Raw genomic sequence first — 23,295 nt, forward strand, 5'->3', positions numbered from 1 at the left:
ATCCTAACTCAAAAGATGATTTTGCAAGCAGTATATCTCTTTTGTTCTATCTGATTACCTCTAATGTCCTATCCCTGGCTCTGATTAATCCATTAGCTTTGGTATCACCTCATTGGTATGCATAAGCCTACGCGTTAATGACCTAAGAAGTCTGTTGTAAGCACTGTCTAAATTAAAGCTGAAATCACCATGGCGATTTAGTGAAGGGTTTTGCTGTTTTCCAAAAATTACTCCTTTTACTCCTCTTTCAAACCATCTATTTTCTATAGCTAATATTTTAACCTCACTGTCGTTAAATGAGTGGCTGCTAGCTTTGAGGTGTAGATGTACTGCAGATTGAGGCCCACGAGCATTGTGCCTGCGATGTTGTTCGTCTTTTTTAAGCATTTATTTAGTTTCCCCAATGTATTATTATCATTTACAATCTTCATGTTTACAATGTATAGAAAAAACTACATTACTTATGTTTTCATTTGTCAGCCTATCGGGTTGAGTGAACGCTGGCGCGAATGGCTGCTGCTGCTCACCCACAGAAAAAAAGTACTTATCCTGTAACTGTAAAGTGTCCTTGAGAGTTGTGAAAGGCGCTTATAAATGTATTGTAATGTATTATTGAATTGTATTGAAATGTGTATTATTATTATTATTATTATTATTATCAAAGATTAACTCCACATCTTGGTATGAGGAGAGAGGGCATTTTATTGCAGACGGGCATTTATCATATAAAATAAAAAAACTCGGGCGCAAATATTTGTGAGTGCCAGCCAACATCTGCAATATACAACCATTGTTTTTATTTATTTCCCAGTGTCATGTTACACCCCAAAAACCGTAATCACTAGGTGCGGAAAGTACATAAAGTTGTCAAAAGGTAAATCATATCACAGAGTCTCAACAGTCAAGTACAGAGGAAAACATAAACATCAGAAGTAGAAAATCAATCATTCCCACATACTGTAAATATTAAAAACATGATTTCTCATTTCATTTCAATACATTCAATTTTTCAACATACATAAAAAAAAAATGTTTTTAATTGACCAGCCCGCTGGTCTGAAAATTCAATGCAGAGCTTATAGTGCTTCTCTGTGGTGACAAAGTCGGTCATCTATTTAGATGACTCATTTGGGTAAGAATTTAGTTTTTCTTCTGGCCACAGATGTCCAAGTCCAAACTCCATAATAGTAGAATTAATATTAGTTTCAAGTACAAAAATGTGTTTGTGGTGTTTTTCCTCTCTTCAATTCCTTCAACAAACCCTTAGCAGTGGCGACCGTAATGTCTATTGCTTATGGAATACAGTATATCCTATTTGCAGTGTCTGAAACTCATGACAAAAATTTAGCGGACAGCAGGGCAGGCAACTCTGAAAAGTTGCCTGCCCTGCTGTTGCATGCCCCATTTTTTACAACTTGAAACACAATAAGACGACTAATCGCAAAAAAAAAAAAAAAAACATTGTTGCGAAGTATAAAGGATTTTTTTAAATTAAAGAGGATTTTGCTCCAGTTGTCGTTTGTCGTCATGGTGAACAATGCAACGTTTGCGTTGCCTGCTAAAAGCCACGTGGACTCTAAGCGCCTTTCAAAATTCTCAAGTACACTTTACAGTCACGGTATAGTCCGAAGCACGAAACAGGCTTCTGATTGGCTGCCGTGCCGAGTATCCAAAGTTTGTTTGGCAATTTGCATACTCGGCACGGCGGCCAATCAGAAGCCTGTTTCGTGCTTCGGACTATACCGTGACTGTAAAGTGTACTTGAGAGTTTTGAAAGGCGATTAGAAAGAGGAGTCCACGTGGCTTGTAGCGGTTTGCTTCTCGCTTTTGCATTATTGAATAAAACAAACATTTGATTTGAAAATAATCTCTTTTTTTTCTTGAAGAAGTTGTCGGCCACCAGGGCCGAGACGTTTTGAAAGTTGTACGCCCGACGTAAAAGTTGTACGTGTCGGGCCTCCGGGCAGACGTTATTTCAAACACTGTTATTTGCCCAGTTTAAGCCGGAGCCAGGCAAAGACTACATATGGCCCATATTGCACACCCAGACTGGCATTCACTAACAAAGTGACAGTGTCAGTAAACACAAATGTTTCCAGTGGGGGGAAGGAAGGCCCAGTATTCACACTGACAATGTTGGTACACTGAAGGCTGCTTTGTGATGTCCCAGCCATGAGAAGGGTGTCACTGCAGCTCCGTACACGATGTGACAAGAGCAGAGTTTGCACAAACAGTTGAAAAAGACAATTTGGATTTTCTTGTAACATAAATGTCTTACATCCTTACATATTGCGTCACTCAGAGCAAACTGTAGAGAGAAGTGCAATGTCAATTCAAGTTAATTTTAATAGTGCCTTGTGAAATTATTGTTAAAATGAAAAAGATAAGTGAACTACGTGCAAGCCATCAAAGAATGTGAGCTTTATATATATATATATATACTATCGATATATCCGATATGTAATTTTCTCCGTGCGTGCATAGAAATATATATATATATCGATATATCCGATATATATATATATATATATATATATATGCAAGTCACCCATTTTGACGCTCCCCCGCAGAAAAAAAAGTACTTGACTGTGACTGTAAAGTGTCCTTGAGAGTTTTGAAACGCGCTTATAAATTAAATGTATTATTATTATTATTATCACGTCACAATATAGAATGGAATAATAACCTGGGGCCAGTTTTATGTTGGATTTTGTATCTATACAACTTAAAGTTGCCTGATTCAACACCTGCTTTGAATTCCTTATATTGGATTCAGTTTATCTGTTGCGTATATAGTCTGAATGTGATGAGATTCACATTTTATTTTCCTAATTGAGAAAGAATTGCAATTCACATCGAAATTGTGTCCATGCACAAACGCCCGGAGGACTGAAAAGGCATAAAACACAATTTCTTCAGTGTTCTACTGTACTAAGTCATCTATTGAAGTCATTTGTTGATTTTGAAGTCATTGGGGGGAAAATCAAATGTTATGTTCTAGTAAAATGCTTCAAAACACTGTGCCTTTGTTCCATCTCTCAGAGTTGTCGAAAGTTTTTAACGCCGGATTCCGTCCCGGATGCAAGTCACCCATTTTTCATCTAAGGCTTGGGACAGGCATCGGCAAGTAGTCAAACCTGCGACGTCTGCATGAAAGGATACCAAATATCACACAGCCGCTACATCATAGTCATCTTATCTAAAAGTGGTGTGTCCTTGCAGGTAGTCTTGCACACGCTTGTACACAATCCCATCGACATTAAGAAGCCTGAGAATCCTGCTTCAGCTCGTCTTGCAGCACAGAGGATGTTGCATCGTTCAATGTGTCTCAATGACCACGGCTTCAAAGACATCAGGTGTTACTCTGTGAAGAAAATAAAATGCACATTTTGGTGAACTATTTCATGTACAAATTATACCATCATCAGGATTTTTCTTTGATTAGTCTTTAGGCATGAAAACATAATGGCAGTGGATGGCAACACATAACTTGTCTATTGTAATGATTGATGCACAGTTTTGATATTCAGATTACAGGAATTCATTCAAGAGAAAACAACGTGAATAGCTGTCCACTCTGGGTTAAAGTGTTAAATAGTGGAGATTTTAGTGTGATGTAAGGAGAAAAAAACAGTGAGCAGTCTACCTGTTGGCGAGTTGTGCCCCTCTGAGTGTCGTGGTCCCGTCTTTGCTGACAAATAATTTCAAGTTGCTATCTGAATGGCAAAAAAAAAATAAAAAAAATGCTGTTTTCAATATCGTCATTACTGGAACGTACAGTGAGACCTCAACTTACGAACTTAATTGGTTCCCAGACAGAGTGTGTAAGGCGAAAAGTGTGTATCTCAAAAAATAATTTCCCATAGGAAACCATTAAAATGGGAATAATCCGTTCCCGGGTTTCCATAAAATATACTTATCAACTAAATAAGCCTTAAAACTACACACAACATACCTTGTTCTATGTATAATGTGCTATTATATTGCAATGAAACAAATACACTGCATTGTATCATAAAGTCACTTTATTTACATTTGTGATGGTCATTTATGGCTTGATGGAATGGCGTTGGAGGTCGAAGGTCAAAGGGAATTGCATGAGGACTAATTAAATAAATAAACTGTGCTGTAAAATAAAGTTTTATTTACCTTTTTGATGGTCGTTGATGGCTTATGGAAGGAGAGTCACCTTCCATAAGGACTGTTGGTAACTTAACCTCTGGTGCTGTTCGGTCGTGTGCTTCCGCCGAAGATCACTCCGCCAGCCGTGGTGGGTGTGTATTATGAAAATAGTGCTTCTTATAAGGTTTAATTTTCATAAATTTGACATTTGTAAGACGAAAAGTTTGTAAGTTAAGGTGTTTGTAAGTTGAGGTCTCACTATATAAGCAACAGTTACAAAAACAATTTAGATGAGACAGCAAGTAATACAAAAACAAATGTAATGATATGAATTCAAAGTCCCATTCAAGTCAACCTCAATCGGTTCAAAAAGGTGGTGCCCAAACCTTCGTTGTTGCTGCTATCCGAAAAATTCTGGCTTTGAACAATCTTTTCCACAATGTCATCCGCATCGAGCCGGGTATCATCCACACAGCTATGTTGCCTCTCCGTCATGTCATTCTTCCGTCTGTGCAACACAACAATTTGTTTGTACTGTATGTGAACTATTTAGAATCAACCCACACCATATGGGTGCCTGCAAACATACTTTACTGCAATAAATTAACTTCGAATTATCTGAAACTTCTGAAAACAGTCGGACAAAATAAAAAAAATATATATATATATATACAGTGATACCTTGGCTTACAAACTTAATTGGTTCTCAGAAAGGGTGTGTAAGGCGAAAAGTGTGTATTCCAATCATTAATTTCCCATAGGAAACCATTTAAATGAGAATAATCCATTCCCAGGTCCCCATAAAACATAATTTTCAACTAAATTACCCTTAAAACTACACAAAATATACCTTATTGTCTTAATGTACAACCCATAGCTCCTTGAGACACTTTATGCAAAAAAACTATCAATTCCATCAAGCCATCAACGACCATCACAAAGGTAAATAAAACGACATTATTATACAGTCCAGTTTATTTCTTTAGTTACAATACCATAGCACATTTATTATACACAAAATAAGGTATATCGTGTGTAGTTTTAAGGCTTATTTAGTTGAAAATAATGTTTTATGGGGACCTGGGAACAGATTATTCTTATTTTAATGGTTTCCTATGGGAAATTAATGTTTGCAATACACACTTTTTTGCCTTACACACACTTTCTGGGAACCAATTAAGTTCGTAAGCCAAGGTATCACTGCATCATACACACTAAAAAGCACAGTTTAAAGTCTTCTATTTTATTAGACACTCACAGCGCATTGTCTATGGTAATTATGGTCATAGTTCCAGCCCAAAACGGCTCAGTGGCAGAGACATGCTTGCAATGCAGAGTTTGACGATCGATTACCCAGTTGAAAACAGAAAGAGAGGAGCGGCAAGAGTGTTCAACGTTAACGAGTCAATGTTATAACCTGCCGTTAGTGAAGTAAACTTTGTCGCTGCTTTATTAAATGAGTTTTATTGACATCTGACCGTTCTGTTGACATTTCCTAGAGCTTTCATCCAACTAGTGGATTCATTTCGATTGTCTTATGTGATGTGCCTAATGTATGGGGAAAAAAACATCCAAAATAGGCCATTCATTGAAGGTGCGCCTCCTAATCCAGTGCCATTTTTAGTGTGGAAAATAAGGTAGTCTGGAATAGTCAAATGTATATTTACTTGTATATAGACCATAGTTCCAAAAAAAAGTTTCATGCAACTTCAATTCCAAACACATGCACCTCCCCAGATTGAAAGGAATGTGAAGTTTTCACATTCCTGGGAGTCAAACCGTTGACTGGTACCAGTGTGTGCGCTGGGAGAGCGAGGTGGTTGATGTTCTACAGTATCTATTTTTGTGTTTGCTCCACGAGGTAGTATGTGAGATTACCTGGATGATCTATTAGACATTATGGCAGCCACGGAGGGAAGAGGGGGTCTCTCCGGTTTGGTGGGAGTTCCCTGCTGATGCGGTTGTGTTGTGTGCGGGTGCACACAACTAGATGAGGCATTGCTGCTACAGGAGGTGTTTCGTTGGTGACTGAGATCAGTCAGGCTGGAGGAGCGCGAGTGACCTGTACTATAACCTAGAAATGGAGACAAGTTTGGACCTTGGACAACCACCTCCTTGGTTATTTCTGATCAAATTTTGTGTTTGACGAAGTCATGTGGTATTAAAAAAGATTAATTAAAAAAAAGAGTGCATTATTTAAAAAAAACAAGGCATCACAAGTCTTTATAAAAATCATGCAAGAAAAGGGAGATTGCCTGACCTGATATTTTGCTCTGCTGGCTGGCAAAGCTGGAGTTGCGGAAATGACCAATTTGAAAGACATCATCTTGGTTGGTGACGTTAACCCCCTCACCTGAAGCCCCAACATATTAAAGGTGGAAAAAAATGGCACAATCAATCAATCAATCAATCAATCAATCAATCAATCAATCAATCAGGGCAGCCCGATAGTCGAGTGGTTAGCACCATGGTGTCAAAGTGCAAAGGCAGTGAGTTCAAGACCGGTTCGGCCTCCCTGTGTGGAGTTTGCATGTTCTCCTCGGGCCCACATGGGTTTTTTTTGGGTCCTCATGTTTTCTTCCACATTCCAAAAGCATGTATGCCGTGCGATTGGCTGGCAACCAATTCAGGGTGTCCCCCACCTAGTGCTCAAAGACAGCTGGGATAGGCTCCAGCATCCCCGCACCCCTAATGAGGTATATGCGGTACAGACAATGGATGGATGGATAGATGGATGGATGGATGGATGGATGGATGGATGGATGGATGGATATATAAACAAATCAATAAATCCACAGTGAATCAGTGTCCTCCATCTAACCCGGTTTTGTGCATCCTGTTCTCTCACACCAGCTACCTTCATGTCCTCTTTGACAACATCCATAAACCTCCTCTTAGGTCTTTCTTTTAGTCTCCTGCCTGGCAGTTCAAGGCTCAGCATCCTTCTCCCAATATAGTCACTCTCTCTCATCTGGACATGTCCAAACCATTTCAGCCTGGCCTCTCTGACTTTCTCTCCAAAGCCTCTAATATGAGTTGTCCCTCTAATGTACTCATTCCTGATCCTATTCAACTTGGTCACTCCCAAAGAAAACCTCAAAATATTCATCTCTGCTACCTCCAGCTCTGCTTCCTGTCTTTTCTTCAGTGGCACGGTCTCCAGTCCAAACATCATGGCTGGTCTCACCGCCATTGTTACACTTTTCCTTTCATCCTAGCTGAAACCCTTCTATCACACATCACACCTGACATTTTTCTCCAGCCTGCCTGGACACGCTTCTTCACCTCTTTTCCACACTCTCCATTGCTCTGGACAGTTGACCCCAAGTACTTAAAATCCTCCACCTTCTTTATCTCTTCTCCCTGTAGCATCACTCTTGCACTTGGATCCCTTGCATTCATTGAAGTGACGTTTTATAATTCGGAGAAAATGGGGTAATTTCTGGAAATACAGAATGTGTGGCAGGAGGATGACCTTGAGAGTTTTGAAAGGCGCTTACAATTGAAATGTACTATTATTATTATTATTATTATTATTATTATTATTATTATTATTATTATTATTATTATTATTATTAGAGGGGCAAATTCGCTTACAATAGCGCTAATTTACCATGATGCTTCAGGTAGATTTGGGTGAAACATCAACCAGGTCATGGCAAACATCAACTCAGCAGCTTCCTCGTGGATGCAGCAACTTTGATTTTATTTCATGCTCGAGACATATCGAGTATAGCTTTGGTGAAGACGATGAAAATCTACATAAAACTGTCTGTAAATACACACACTAAGTGTTTACCTGGGCTGCGAATCGATGACTCCCTGGATTTATTGGCACAAGGTCCTTCCGCAATTGTGCTGAGTGCTTGTGTTTTGACTTCGGTGCAATAGTCACCCTTACAGTCAAGCTGTAGGTTAGGATCCACATCTCTGATCGAGACAGATTTTGCTGTGCTGGGAGGCCTGTTGATGAAAGCGCATATGATTTTATTTCTTTTTTTTTTCTTCAAGGAACCAAAGTGAATTGATGCCTGGCAGATATAAATGCCTACGTTTTAAAGCATGGATCACCAGACAGAAGTGCCATCCCAATTGTCACCTAATAAAAAGATGGAAAAAACATGCATGATTCAGTAAATCTGCTGAGCTGTATTTTGAATGAGTGTGTCATTTACCTTGAGAATTGAGTTGTCCTGGCGTGTATTTTTTGTGTCATAGCCTTCCAGGATGCAGCAGCGAGCTGTGAAACTGGAGCCTGCAAATTCTGCAATGTTCAGATCAGCAAAACCCAGCTGGACCCCGTAACAGAAGCAGATCAGAGAAAACAACAGAAGACTTCAAGATGAACGTATATTGACAACAAACTTGTTGGACACAATGTTTCCTGTCAACTCATTCTGCAAATGCTGTCATGGGATACTGATGGAGATGAGTCAAAAGGAAACTCAAGAAGAAGAAAAAACAACACAAACCAGATGCAAAACCTTCACTGAGTTCCACAAACGAAGTCACATATTGAGAATCAAGAGCTTTTGCTTCCCCATCTCTTTTTGTCTCCATGTGTTCCAGAATTGTTTCGTCTCATCTCCGTATTAATTCTACAGATCTCGCCAGCATTCCTGTTCTTCTATAGCAGGGGTGTCAAAGTCATTTTTTGCCGCGAGCCACATTGTAGTTACAGTTTCCTCTCGAGGGCCGTTATGAATTTGGAGAAACCATTAGAATGTTTAATCTCCTCCATATATTACATACAGAACACACAACAAATTAATGAATAACATTTGCACTAAAAAGAAAGACCCTAAAAGCACTGTTTGTGCCATCGGTATCAAACTCTGGATGGCATGAGTGAAGTTTATGGTCGTCTGCTACACCAGAAGACCCAAGCTTCTTCGTCAGGATAGAAGAATAGGAATGCTGGTGAGATTTGTAGAATTAATACGGACATTAGAAAAAACTATTCTGGAACACCGTTTTTTGAACGGATGAGACAAAAATTTGATACCAGAGCAAATGGGGCAATCAGGCCAGTCGTAGACCATAATCAGTCAGGATAATAGAGGTAATCAATGTAGCCTCAGGAAATAGTCCTCTGCTCCCCCCAACCTTAGAGCAGGGACCTATCAAAGCAGAGGTCTGGCACCGCCAACTCTGGACAGTAGGGATACAGGTATATAGGGCCAGGGGTACCGGCAAAATTTTTGTTTGTTGACGAAGCCTCTTGGATGAGAAGCGAAACGTCCGACACCTTCCAAGAAGTACAGACGATGGCTGGAAGAACCTTTTCATCGCTGTAGTGGATTGTTTCAGGTTCACTCAGTGAACATCACAAATGCATCGCCTTTTGGCTGTGTCACAAGGCCTCGCTCAACAGGTGTCACATGGTTTGAATTTAACATGACCTTTTACCACCAGGAATGTAATAAACATGTTTTATGAAGTCATCATGACAGCACTTGAAGTTGTTTGCTAAAACATACCACTAACAGGACATGAGGAAACAATCTTACCTTTGAAAAGGTTTTTCCTCCTTTAAGCTCCTGCAAATATGGTTATCAATTAGGAGATTCAATAATTAAGCATTGATAAAAAAAACAATAAGGGTCAATTAAATATTCAAAATGGCCAGTCGTATTATATTGAGACTTTTAGTCCATCTGATTAAAGATACTGCTGTTGTCTTTGTCTCAAATATGTTTACATACTTTAAACATGCTGGTACCCGTATTCACTGACACTAAAATTTGGAGAAGGAGTGGGGAAGGTGAGGCACAGTCCCCTATTACCGAAAAATGTGAGGATACACTCTACTGTATTTGCGGTTTACCTTGCGTACAGAAACCCTACAGATGCAAGGTTCCAAAATGCCGGTGACTGGATTGGCGCTCAATTTACACACAAAGGAGAACTTCTTTCCCCATCGGACACAGTTCTGTTGCACCTCCTTCCTGTTGACATAATCCATACAAATACAGATCAAATGCTGGACAAAGGACATTGTGAACTAAATGCAACACTTTTGGATTGAGCATTGCAGATGTGGATTCCAAATATATATATATATATATATATATATATATACACATCGCGATTTAGTGAAGGGTTTTGCCATTTTATAAAAATATATATACGTATATATTTTTTTTCTTATAAAAACAGCAAAAACCTTTATTAAATCACCATGGTGGGGTGAGGTTCAATTTGGATCGTGCTTACAACAGTATTCTTAGATCATTACCACATAGGCTTAGTCATGCTGATGAGGTTATACCAGGGTGAATGGGGCAATCAGGCCCAGTCATATACCATAAATAGTCAGTACAAAAGAAAGAAGTAATCAGTTTAGCTTCAGGGAATAGTCCTATCCTGTCCACCCCTGGACATTAGGGATATATATAGGGCCAGTTCTACGAGCAAATTTTAGTTCGCTGACGAAGCATCTTGGGTGAGAAGCGAAACGTCCGACACCTTCAAACAAGTACAGATGAGGGCTGAAGAAACCTTTTCATCGATTAACCATTCCTGAACGACTGAGAGCTTACACAGACGTGTAATATTGCATCTTTTAAGAGAAGAGATGTAATGGATGGAAATTCTTATGGCCCATGAAGTATACACTCCTGTCACGAGTTCTGAAGAGATTTATGGTGTGTTTCACAGGAACGTTTGGGAAATAAGTGAGATCGTAGGTGTGAGTGGAAAAGTTGCTTGCTGGACAAATAAGTGTCTTTTCTTGAAATCCCAAAGTTTTATTTTGTTTGATGACAAGAGGCATTGCCATCAATGTGAATATTAATGCTGTGACAATTTTAATTTCCTTCACAGGATCAACTGACTATATGTCTACAGCGCTGCATGTCTGTCTGGCTATCTCCATCTTTCCAGGTTCATTAAATATTTCTTGAAGCATAGAATGCGACAGAGTAAATCTTCAGCTCGAATTGAGAGGCCAGAGACAAAGGGGAAAAACATATTTTGTTTGACTGTGACTCAACCCCTCCATTAAGCTCTAAATAGTGAACTACCTCTTTCTATTTTATTCCACCGTAATATTAGAGTAAGACGCCAAGAGACATCATCATGATCCAAAAACACCAATGCTCCATTGTTAAAAGTAATCAGAATAAGAAAGCCTTTAATAGTCCCACAATGGGGGAATTTGCAATCTACAGCAGTCAAATTGAAAGGGGTGTTGAGAGGGGGTTAAAAGATAAACAAAGTATTCTATGCACAAAAGTAAATGTCGCAAAAAACGTTTCATAAAAAGAACTGTACATCGTGCAAAGTACTAAAATACAGTAAAGTCTCGTTATATCGATATCGGATATATCGATAGTCCCGGTTATATCGATACTATTTCTATGCACGCACGGAGAAAATTACATGCAAACAGGGTCGGATATATCGATAGTCCCGGTTATATCGATATTTTTTCGGATTCCCTTGAATATCGATATAACGAGACTTTACTGTATATAAAATTATTTAAAAAATGTTTGATATACTTAACTATTGACTCGACATAAGGTTGCTGTGCTATTCACAATGCATGAGAACAGGGTTTTTTTTTTTTTTTTTCATGTGTGTGTCTTAAGAATCCTGACAGCAGTCGGTAGGACCAAGCGGCGATATCTCTCCTTCTTGCAGCACGGGTGTAACAGTATGTGGCTGAAGGAGCTACCCAGTGCAGTCAGGGTGGGTGGGAGGGGCTCTCCATCATAGATTTTTGTTTAGCTACCGTCCGTCTGTTGCCCATCTCCTCCAGAGAGCCCAGTGAGCAGCCGAGGACAGAACTGGCCCTCTTGACAAGGCGCTCTAGTCTTTTTCTGTCCGGGGTGGTGATGCTGCCTGTCCAGCAGACTATTCCACACTGGAAGGCTGAAGCGACCACCGAGACAAAGAATGTCTCAAGGAGTGACGCCGAATCCCAAAAGACCTCAGTTTCCTGAGTAGGAAGAGGCAACTCTGTCTCTTTTTGATCAGGGCATCCATGTTTGTAGTCCAGTTTATTGTTGAGAATAACACCCAGGTAATTGTAGCAAGTCACCCTCTCTATATCCGTACCCGAGATGTTCAATGGTGCAGGTGAGGATTGTTTCCTGCAAAAATCCACAACCAACTCGTCGGTTTTCCCGGGGTTGATATGGAGGTGATTCTGCTGGCACCAGTCCACAAAGTCCTTTGTCAGTCCCCTGTACTCCCGATCGTCTCCCTCTGAGATGAGGCTGACAATCGCTGAGTCATTGGAGAACCTCTGGAGGTGGCAGGTTGGAGTGTTGTAGCTGAAGTCCAAAGTCAAGAGGGTGAATGGAGGGGAATGGAGCCAGGACTGTCCCCTGCGGCGCCCCAGTGCTGCATAGAAGCCTGTCTGACTCACAGTTCTTGGCCCTCACATAATGTGGCCGGTTTGTGAAGTAATCTGTAATCCATAGCCGCAGTTTGTCCCCGTGTAGGTTGGGCTGGATGGTGTTGAAGGAGAAATCTGAGAATGTGATCCTCACAGTGCTCCCAGCATTCTCCAGGTGCAACAGCACCGAGTGGAGGAGGTAGATGATTGCGTCCTATACACCGATGCTGGTCTGGTAGGCAAACTGTAGCGGGTCCAGTGATGAGCTGGCCAGCGGTCTCAGGTGGGCGAGGACGAGTCTCTCCAGCGTCTTCATCAGGTGAGAGGTCAGTAGTTGTTGAACTCCTTTGAGTGGGCGATCTTGGGCACTAGGACCAGGCATGACGTTTTCCACAGCTGTGGAACTCTGCCCAGCTTCAGGTTCAGGTTGAACATGTGCAGGACAATGACACACAGCTGGTTTAATTCATCTGCCCAGTCCTTGTCTTTCTCATTCAATGTCACTGGTCTTTTGTGGCCTGAGATGTTTTTCAGGCCCCTCCAGATACCAGTGACAATGCTGGCTTGCAGCTGCTCCTCCAATTTCATCCTGTAGGCCTTTATCCCCTCACTGATATTTCTCCTCAGTTTGATCTGCACGGCCTTCAGCTCCTCTCTGTTCCCCGGCACGAAAGCCCTTTACTTCTCGTTCAGGAGGACCTTTATGTCGGGAGTATACCACGGTTTGTTGTTGGAGAAACACAACACAGTTCTGGTGGGTACGGTGTTTCTCTCACAAACGTTTATGTAATCCGTGATGGTGTTGGTGAGTGAATCAATATCGGTCAGTCTGAGAAATATTTATATCTTTAAGGACTCGCAAAATGTATTTACCTGGTAGTTAATCTAAACATACAAAATAGGATAAAGATCAACCCTGACTAATATTGTCTACAATCTCAGGAGTGCTCTCTGAAATACACTCTGCTTTCTTTTCAAGTAATCATCATTCCACAAGAAGATGAAAAAAACATCAATAGATTCACAGTGATTTTGTTTTTCCCAACACACATCGTTGCCCTTCTGTGCACATATGAGAGGCAATGACTTCAAGCTTTGTATCATAAACACATCCAGGGGGAGATTCCTCATTTTCTATGGTCAGTCAGCAGTGGCTCCAAATTACAGAGAAAAAAATGGTTTGACAGGTTCAGTCACATTTTTAATCACTCATCATTTCACAAGCGCACCATTGTACGACAGGTAGCTGCTTGTAGTTCTCTATGTTGCTGTGTGGTTACGCATTGCATAGCTTGTGGAATCCAACCGTCAAGACACATTTTCATTCAGCCCCATTGTGAACGATAAAAAAACACCACACACCCCTAAATAAAAACTAAACTAAATAATAATAATAACATCACACCAATGAGCTAGTCATCAAATCTTAAAAATAACAGTTTTGCAACAAAATGTACCAGTCACTGGGCACTGTCATACAGTATTGTGATGACAGTGGTTACAGACTAGAGAAATATCTATAATATATTTAAAAATATTCATGACATGAGTTAGCAGATAAATTGTGATAAAATAAAGAACAATTTGAATAAATGTTATTAAACAAGCAAGAGCTTTGAACTAGTTTAGATTTTCTTTAATTGTTCTGTCATGTGCAACATGGGAGGTTCCATTACCTGTGTCTGAGTTCACTCTCGACACTCGGTAACCAATGGACACCGTGTGTATTTTTTATTTTTTATTTTTTTAGGAAAAGTCGAGTACCCTTACAATTCAGAACAAAAGGTCATGAACATGAAAGTCACCTCAGCAATAACAACACGCAATGCCACGCCTTGCCCTTTTTATCACTCAGATGTTCTGTAATTTCAGGAACTAATATGTTATTATTCCCCTTGTTCATTGAAACCTATGTATATTGCATTGACACGAAGCACTTTATCAAACCTGACTTTGTATACAGACAGAAACCACCAAACATATTTCAGTATACTCTGATGAAGTTGCAACTTTGCCCATTGCGCCAACTGCTGCCACATCATGACTCAAAGCCTAGACTTGTGTTAAGACAACTTTCCCAGAAAAAAAAGTTAACAAACCCAGATATATCTGTGGCTTTCTTCTTTGTTAAAAAGGGTCAAAAACGCAACACCAACTGCTGCTGAGAACACTTTCCTGCTAAGGGCAAAGTCAACTCTCGCCACGACTTGAGTGCGTTTGTGGGTCGCAACGGTGTATTCAAGGTGCGTTTCATACCTGGATGACAGAGTGGCAAAGTCCCCACCATCGATCAAGCGGATCTTGCAGAAAAGCACTCCGTTGACAAAAGGCACTGCCGTAAGCTCCTCTAATGTAAAATGCACCTGGAACTTGAACTTCTTCTTTTTCATCAAAAAAGACATTGTTCTCATGTACTGCAGCGCGATCCCGACGTCAAAAATAAAACATAAGAAAGTGAGTGATCACTGTTTGAATTCATTGCGGTAGTTGAAAGTCCTTTGCTTTGTGGTTATTCATCTCGGTAGTCTGACCTGTAAGATAAAAAATACACGTGATACAACATTCGTATCTGCATTTTAAAAGAAACAATAATGCACCTACTGAGTCGTTGTGATTAGGACAAAAGAATTTAAAAGAAAGACATATATTTGATATGTAAGAGTTGCTTCGCCGTTGTCAACTGCTTTACGGTTTTGGTGTTGCAGAAGAGGCGTAAACGTAAATGGTCCGGTTTGTTTGAACGAGCTGGAAAACAGCTGCCACGCAAACACACCGACTCGAGTCAAGTTTGTAAAAATGACGACAAAACATTACCGATTCGGTGGTATCCTTCTCCTAACTCGCTCATACTGTACAGGTGGGAGAACTGCTAGCGACGTCTCATGTCTCATATGTCGTTCGCGAACGAGTTGGTTGTTCGAGCCGGCTCTCTGAATTGAACGAAGAGAGCCAGATCCTAACAAGCAGCCAGAAATGAAAGCCGACTTTTTCCCCCTCTACGCGACGTGATTGGTCAGGATCCGTGGTGGGGCAGGGAGGCGAAAGTTACAGACACATGCAGCGGTGAGGCGAATGGGGAAGGGGTTAGAGAAACACCAGCACAGCGCACTGTGAGTAGCATATTAAACAGGATGAAAGAGAGACGATAGAACTTGATCCCACTACAAAGAAAAAAGTTCACAAGTTCACGAATTCAGTTGTCCAGTTGAAAATTTAAATGAAGTCAAGCGGGTCTGTGATCTCGATGGAGGCCTCCTGGCAGAAGTTAAGAAAATCACAGGTTTGTTAATTCCAAAGATATCAGGTAATCATGTAGAAAATAACAGAATCTTGATCATGCCCCTCCTATTCAGCACCAGTGGTTTCAGGATTACTCTGGTTTCAAACTCACAACCATAGTGAACTAGAGTTCAATTTGTTAGGCAGGCATGAAGGGAATATAAACAATTTAACCATCGAGAGACTAAAAAGAGTTTTCTTGTTACTACTACATTTTAAAGTTTATTGAATACTGTATAATGTTAGAACAAAAATTCCAAGAATTACTTGAAAGGTCATTCTGTTTTTAAAATGTGATCATTTGATTTAATGTGAAAATTTGATCATTTGATTTACAGTATGGCATGATGTAACCTCACTTCACAGCTCATTTGTCGAGATTCTCAGTCACTTTTCTAATAATTGCGGTGTACACATTCCATTTTGGCAGTGATGAATAGTTCTCTGTTTGGGCAAATCGCTATACAAACACATTATTAACATCTATTCTCATTCTCAATCTACACTTCTGTATATATAGTATTTAAGGTTTGATTGTAAACTCCCACTTCTCGATAGTTTGTAGCTGAAAGACATTTTTCAACAATATCACCGTAAGCTGATAGGCTTGTTTGAAATGATGTCACACGTAGAGAGAAGCGGCTCCTCTCTCCCCCTCCCACTGCTTCATTAATAAATTATCCATCATTTGGTGCCGAAACCATTGCAAGTATTCCGCTTTCCAAGGTTGCCTGAAGGCAACACGTGGAGCCTGGAGACGCTTGCAGATGACGACGACTTCGAACCTGGGGCAGTGTTTGATGCTAATCAGATTTAAAAAAACAAAAGAAAACCAGTGACGTGCAGTCAGGGGAGGCAAGTGCCGTGCCTCACCTGTCATTATGGAAATATCAAAAGAAAACATAAATTAAACAGTTATATTTATTTAGTGATTTGTAATTTAAAGTTCTTTTCCATTGAACTTCACCATTTTCGGATTTTTTTTCAAAATCGCTGAATTTTCACATTTACTGTTCAAATAATTAGTAGAGACGAGCGGTGAGGCAGCAGCCTGTTGAGCCTCAACATGGATTGCGCAATGACTATGCTAACTGCTGGCTTGCTCTGCAGTGAGACCGCATTGCTGTCCCTCTGCATATCGCTATTAAAGTGTTCAAACACTTTTAGTATATGAACTAAATTTCTACAGTTTAGTTGGTGTATATAATGTAGAGTAACTTTACATTATAAACACTGTACTACAGTGTTTATTTTATTTTTATCAAAACGGTGTGCATAGATGAGGCGCACACAGTTCTTTTGCCTCATGACAGGAGGCGCTGGTGATTACAGATTCTTCTCGCGCCCCCTCAACTGCAGAATAGAATTAGTGACAGCAAGCTATAGTAAACAGTTAGCAAGTTAAGTGCAGCAATACAGTCATTTTTTTCGTGCTGCTTGGCCTTATTTTCAGAATGGCGGATTACATATCTAAATTGAAAGAAACAGAGAGTCTTAAAACTGAAGAAAGATAAGGAAGGTTTCTACAAAGAAGTGATCGATGCCTTTCTTCAGAAGGAGCGGCCCATGGACTTCATTTATAAAGAAAGGTAACACGATAAAAACGTTTTTTTCAATTCTTTTTTTCGATGCTACAGTTTATATAAAGAATGCTGACATGACATTTTAAACAAAACACGTTAACAGTTGCCAATCAAATGGTGAATAAGCTACTCTGTAGAGTTCATATGTTTGTAAATCTGACTGTGATGACGTCAGTGCCTCACCAGCCATGAACCTTACCGCACGTCACTGAAGAAAACATTGTTGCAGCGAATCAGGTAAAACACGACAACATTCTGTTTCATTCAAAACGCAAGATTTTGTCAACATTTTTCCCCTATAACACTTTTCATGAGCAGCGTAAATACAAAAAAAGACTGGCTGGGAGTGACCTGTGCATAAAAACATGAATTAAAATCCAAAGCCACAGCCAACTTGTGTGAACGTAAAACTAAAATCTTACACATGCGCTTCCTAAGGCAACTTAAAAAAATGTTTTCAAGGCTTGCTGAAGTCTCTGTGCACGGATTCTTCATGATGTGCAGCGGAGGCAGGTGGTGGTGCCAAGAAAATTAAAGTCTATTGTGTCTCCTCTGAGTGCTGGGGAGCAGATGGCAGTGTCAATGGCCTGCTCTGTTCCTCTATTAACGGCCCATCAGATGTCAATCCCGTTGCTGCGGTGTGCAAGTTGGTCACCTCAGTCCCACTCTGCAGCAATTTGCGTAAGTCTTTTAGAGCCGGTCTTAGCATCTGCACCAGTGCCAGCAGTGCGGCCTGAGTACCTTCCAAGGCCTGGGCTTGTCGTTCTTGTGCAAACGCTTGGGCCTCCTGGGAATGACGCATCATCTGCAGCAACTGGTTCTGACCTTCCAGGTGCTGGGCAATCTGTCGGATGTGGACATTGGTGACTCTCTGCTCCTGTAGAAGTCGAGCAGAGTTGAGGGCAATGCGGCTCTTCAGTTCCTGAGGTTTAGCGTGACTTTGAGGAGGGGGCGGCGGGGAAGCTGAGGATGATGCTAACACCTCCACCGGGGCCTCAACGGCTGCCACCACAGTCGGAGTTGTATCGGTGACGGTTGTGGTGCAGTACTCCACCACGCCTCCGTCCTCTAATGCATGGTAAGATGTTTCAGCTGGAAAATGAAGCAAAGAAAACGATACATTTCAGATTACCTTAAAGGACAACCGACGTCTCCGGAGAAGTTGTGTCCATAATTTGTAAAATGGCTTCAAATGACTTCTACTGAGCGTATTTTACAAAGATTCCACCGCATATAGCTATATTTTACGTGTTAAGACTCACGCTGAATATTCAGGAAGTCTTGTTTTTGAGTTGGTGACGAGTCCGTACGTGACGTCACTAAAGGAACGCCCCCTGACCGAAAAAAAGACACATTGTAGCAGTCCTTCCATCACATCAATGTATTTTGCTGTATTGTTTGGTCTGAAAACCTTGTGTTGCACCCAAAAGCCGCCAGAAGAGGGTGTCCAAGCTCCATATATAAGGAATTTATCAGCCTGTGGAAACGTAGGTGGCCACAGGAGGTCGCCATTTTGCACCTCTTTTCTGGTGATTGTTTCTCCCCAATGTTGCCTCAAAATGGCATGGAATAAATTCTTTAATCGATTGCTAACATGTATGCTTTCCTCTTCAGAACTATTTGAACCATATTCATAGATGGAGGTGTAACAAGAAGGCATATTCTCCGAATCTGAAGCCATTGTTTTGATTCTCAAGCAATGCAAGACGTCTTGGCGTGACGTCACGAACTGGGGGCGGGACTTTCTGAAAATGCCCAATTCGCAGCTCAATTTTTTGCAGATTTTGGACACTTTAAGTCATTTTTATTGGTGCTTTGCATTTCAATAAAAATATCATACTGCGCGTTTTGGTTATTTTAGATGCTATAAAACGTTTTTCTGATGTCACTTAAGAAACAAAAAAGTGATGTCGGTTGTCCTTTAACTCATCTTGGTTAAGTGAGGTGTTATTTTTCACTTCGAAAAGGTCCAGCAGTACAATGTCGGATTCAAATGTGTTTGGGGATCCTTAAGTAAATCTAACCAGTAGAGACTACTAACGATCACTACTAAATTTGAGCCCCCGCCTCTCCCAGTATCAAATACTCATCTTGGTCATGTGATACAGGGAAAACAATCAGTCCAGGAGCCACCAAAATTTAAAAAAAGAAGCTGTGGAGACAGAGAAGATGCAAGGCCCATCCATCCTTCCATCTACCCACCCACCGAACACACCCATCCAGCCATTGTCTGCCGCTTATCTGGCGTCAGGGTGCAGGTGCAGCAGCTTCAATATGGATACCCAGACTTCCCTCTCCGTCTCCCGAGCCACGTTTGGGTCTCCCAGGTCGGACTGGCATCTTCCCCCACCGAATTTAATATGTAATATAATATCACATAAACAATGTTGAACCACCAAATTCTAATAATTGAAATTAACTATAATAGTTTGTCAGATTTTTCCAAGTAATTGCTAACATTGATTGATGATTCTGTTTACATTCAAAGCCATCCATAACCTTGCCCCTCGCTATCTTTCTGACCTGCTTCAAATCTTCGTTCCCTCTCGGTCCCTCAGATCTTCATCCTCCCTTCACCTCTATGTGCCCTCTGCCCGTCTCACCACGATGGGTGGCAGAGCTTTCAGCCGCTCTGCTCCCAAACTCTGGAATTCTCTTCCACCCAACATCCGCAATATTGACTCCCTCCCTATTTTCAAGGCTCACCTCAAAACCCACTTGTTTAAAATTGCTTTCAATGTATAGTTCTATTTGCTATTTTATTATGTATCATTTTACTTATGGTTTTATTGTTATGTGCTTTGTTTTATTGTTTTTATTGTAAAGTGTCCTTGGGTGTTTTGAAAGGCGCTTGAAATAAAATGTATTATTATTATTATTATTATTTACGTGGAAATTGGACAATCCGATCCTAATTTTACACTGGATCAGACAGTCTATATGTTCTACCGGAAACAAATTCCTTGTGTGTTCTACATACTTGGCAATAAAGATGATTCTGATTCTGATATCAGAATCAGAATGCATTTAATCGTCCCACAATGGGGATTTTTTCAATTATTATTTGAAATTTTATATACAGTATATACTGATGACAGAAACAACTTACCATTCAGTCCTTTCGCTTCATCACAAACTGTCACGGACACTGCTGGAAGAGCTAAAATACAGAGACATAGAGTTAAGAAATTACCACAATGGCACGAGGACTCCTTCATAAAAAAATAAAAATGTAAGACACTGAATAAAAGTAACACTGTTTCCCTTAAAACTGATTAAGTTACAAAGATATGGTATCACTACCTACGAACAGTCTTTTTCTCATTCACAGCCATTTACAGCTAAATCAAACATTTGCAGAACAAAATCATTACATTATTAACATACTTTTATTAATGAGAGCAGTGAAACAACTATGGTACAATTTATGTCCTGTATGAACGTCCAAGTATGTTAACAACATCCCTGTGTGACAACATTGGCAACAATATATTGCTCAAAAACTGCAGCATACAGGAGAGGTATAGAAAAAATACAAATGAATACAAAGTTAGGACTATTTGCTACAAAATGAGACGAGAAAGAGACCTGGTGACTTCGCTTTTACAATACAATACATATTGATTCATATAGCGATTTAACAGTAGCAGAAGCTGTAACAAAGCGTTTAACATGGACAACTATCTTTTCACTGACTAATCTCGCCTCGTCCAGTCACATGACAGCATTGCTCAGTTGACGTCATGCAACGAACTTGAAGCCGGCCACGGGAGGTTTCAAAGTCTTCGATGCTCATAGTTAATCCTACGGAACTCACATCCTCTCTTATTTGCGGACCGGGTGGTAAAGGCCACCCATGTTACGCTGGCCACCACCCATGACTCATGAAAGATTTTGATTTGTGTGACTTTTCCGCAATTTTCAAATGAATGCAGTATTCTTATAACCCTTGATACTCTGGTACATGTTTTGTATATTTTGCATAGTCTTCTTTCCTTACCACTTTGCTTCTGTATAATGTAAATGTCTCCACTGATAGACTAAAAAGGCTAATCTAATCGAGACAACATGGAAAAACCTGAACGCAACCCATTCACTATTATAAATAGCAGTCGCCTTATGCAGCAGCTCTGCAGTTGCATGCATTCCGTAGTTTCGTTTTTTTTTGTTCTTAAATATTATGTTGTTCATGCAATACTTGTTTTTTCTTTGTTAAATTTCACCCCGACCTCTTAATTTTTTTGCTGCTGTAGATCAATGTGGGACAAATAAAGGTTTTCTTCTTGTCATTCTTAAACAAAAATATTATGCTTGACTGCCCTCTGCTGAACAAAAGTGGGCATTGTCGCTGTGTCAAACAAGCCATTATTTAGAAGTTCATTAATTTCACGCGTAAACACTGAATAAAATCCCTTATCTTAATTCCATAATTCACGTAAAATTTTCCCCATCATGATTTTTTTTCTTGCCGTCACAAGTTTGCTTGGGTGACTTGTCAAATGAGAAAAAAGGGTCTGCTCTGTCCATAGGACGAAAATGTTTTGGGGAACTAACAAAACGTTCAAAGCTAAGAAAACAACAATTTTCACATCTATTCAAACTTTACAACTTTCTGCAAATAACTAACATGAGGATCGAAATGATGAAATAATATAGATATATCTTAATGCTTACGTGATTTGTATGTATTTATGGAAGTGTAAACAGCGCACTATTACAAAGGCGTTACGTTTGCAAAGGAGTGACAAACATTAAGCATCGGTATATGCGCGCGATAGTAAATGCATTCACAAAAACGTTCGTAGTTGACAATTTTAAATAGTAAGCTATGAGAAACTGACATCTGAATTACATCTTATTATGGTGTTAAGCGAGGACTATGCCCAATACTGAAATATCAGATAGTCGTGATTATGTACTGTATTGTATACAATAAAACACAGCTGATTAAAAAAACAGCGCGTGACTGATGTACACATTATGGTCCATGTATTATGAACCCAACGACAGGACAGGAAATAAGGCTTTGTGTATGCAAACTTTGTCATCTTACTCTCAGTGAGTGTGATGGTGGCGTTCGCCGTGACGGGCAACGTGATCTCAGTATCCGAGTCTCCTGCGGGTAAACTGATGATGGTGGCTTCTCCCAGGAGGTTACAGATCCTCTGCTGCATGGCAGTGAGAAGGACGGGAACGGGAGTGCAGTCGGTGGACGTCCCCTCTATCGCAGCCCTTGCCTGTGCCACTTTTCTTCGGACCTCCGTCTTCATATCGGACCACTTTTTCTTGACCTCAGCCAACTCTCTTGGACAGGTCGTGACAGCGTTCACCTTTTTGAGGATCTCCAACCATGCGTTGTTCTTTGCCATGTGGGTGACTCCAGCATTGAAGTGGTTGACCAGTGTGTGCTTTTGTTTCTCTATTTCTTCCACAATAATTTCAACCTCTCTCTCCGAGAAATTCATTTTTCTCTTTTTCGCAACCGACACCATAATTGCATCAAGTCCTATTTTGGAAAAGTAGTTGTGCGTACGATACGCAAAAAAATTACTCCATTGGTATGCGCAACGTAATGGCTTCCAGAATCGGCTTCTTCTTCCTACGAAGGAGCGTACGTTAGCTAGCTCTTAGTTAGCTTTTGTACATCGCCTTCTCTTGCTTCTATTGGTTGGGTGTCTTTGAGATGCCCATTTTTATTGGCTGTGTAAAACGCCAGTCAATGAATGAGGCAAACAAACTATGTATGTGATTCAAAGCTCCGCCCCCCAAAAATAAACCTACATAAAAACAGAAACCATATATTTTATATTTTCGTTCCTGTTTTAGTTTTGTAAGATTAATTCATAAAACAAAACCAATAGTGCTATACCAAGGAGTAAATCAGTTACACATAATACATTGTATCCGACACCTTCAAAGAAGTACAGATGACGGCTGAAGAAACCTTTTCATCGATGGACCACT

At 40.3% G+C, this 23,295-nt stretch overlaps 2 protein-coding genes across 3 annotated transcripts; both read right to left on the reverse strand.

The window, feature by feature from the left end:
* Positions 1-2,517: 2,517 nt before the first annotated feature.
* On the reverse strand, positions 2,518-15,433 carry LOC148884347 (early estrogen-induced gene 1 protein-like). Of its 2 annotated transcripts, none has more exons than XM_089020860.1 (12): positions 15,284-15,433; positions 14,726-15,000; positions 9,950-10,070; positions 9,633-9,662; positions 8,298-8,414; positions 8,175-8,221; positions 7,922-8,085; positions 6,383-6,475; positions 6,001-6,196; positions 4,509-4,630; positions 3,647-3,716; positions 2,518-3,364 (listed from the first exon to the last, which is right to left on the reverse strand). In XM_089020860.1, exons 2-12 carry the CDS (start codon positions 14,878-14,880, stop codon positions 3,319-3,321), a joined length of 1,161 nt encoding a protein of 386 aa, XP_088876986.1. In that variant the 5' UTR covers positions 14,881-15,000; positions 15,284-15,433; the 3' UTR covers positions 2,518-3,318. The 2 variants fall into 2 exon arrangements, with proteins under 2 accessions (XP_088876986.1, XP_088876987.1); XM_089020861.1 differs by lacking the exon at positions 15,284-15,433 and adding an exon at positions 15,071-15,252.
* A 368-nt stretch (positions 15,434-15,801) lies between these two features.
* On the reverse strand, positions 15,802-22,946 carry naif1 (nuclear apoptosis inducing factor 1). Its single transcript, XM_089020452.1, has 3 exons — positions 22,385-22,946; positions 20,441-20,491; positions 15,802-18,423 (listed from the first exon to the last, which is right to left on the reverse strand). The coding sequence occupies exons 1-3, from the start codon at positions 22,821-22,823 to the stop codon at positions 17,870-17,872; spliced, it is 1,044 nt and encodes a 347-aa protein (XP_088876578.1). The 5' UTR covers positions 22,824-22,946; the 3' UTR covers positions 15,802-17,869.
* Positions 22,947-23,295: the final 349 nt, after the last annotated feature.

Source organism: Hippocampus bargibanti, linkage group LG18 (assembly GCF_051943395.1).
Source record: "Hippocampus bargibanti isolate YZ-2025 linkage group LG18, ASM5194339v1, whole genome shotgun sequence".
Classification (NCBI taxonomy): domain Eukaryota; kingdom Metazoa; phylum Chordata; class Actinopteri; order Syngnathiformes; family Syngnathidae; genus Hippocampus; species Hippocampus bargibanti.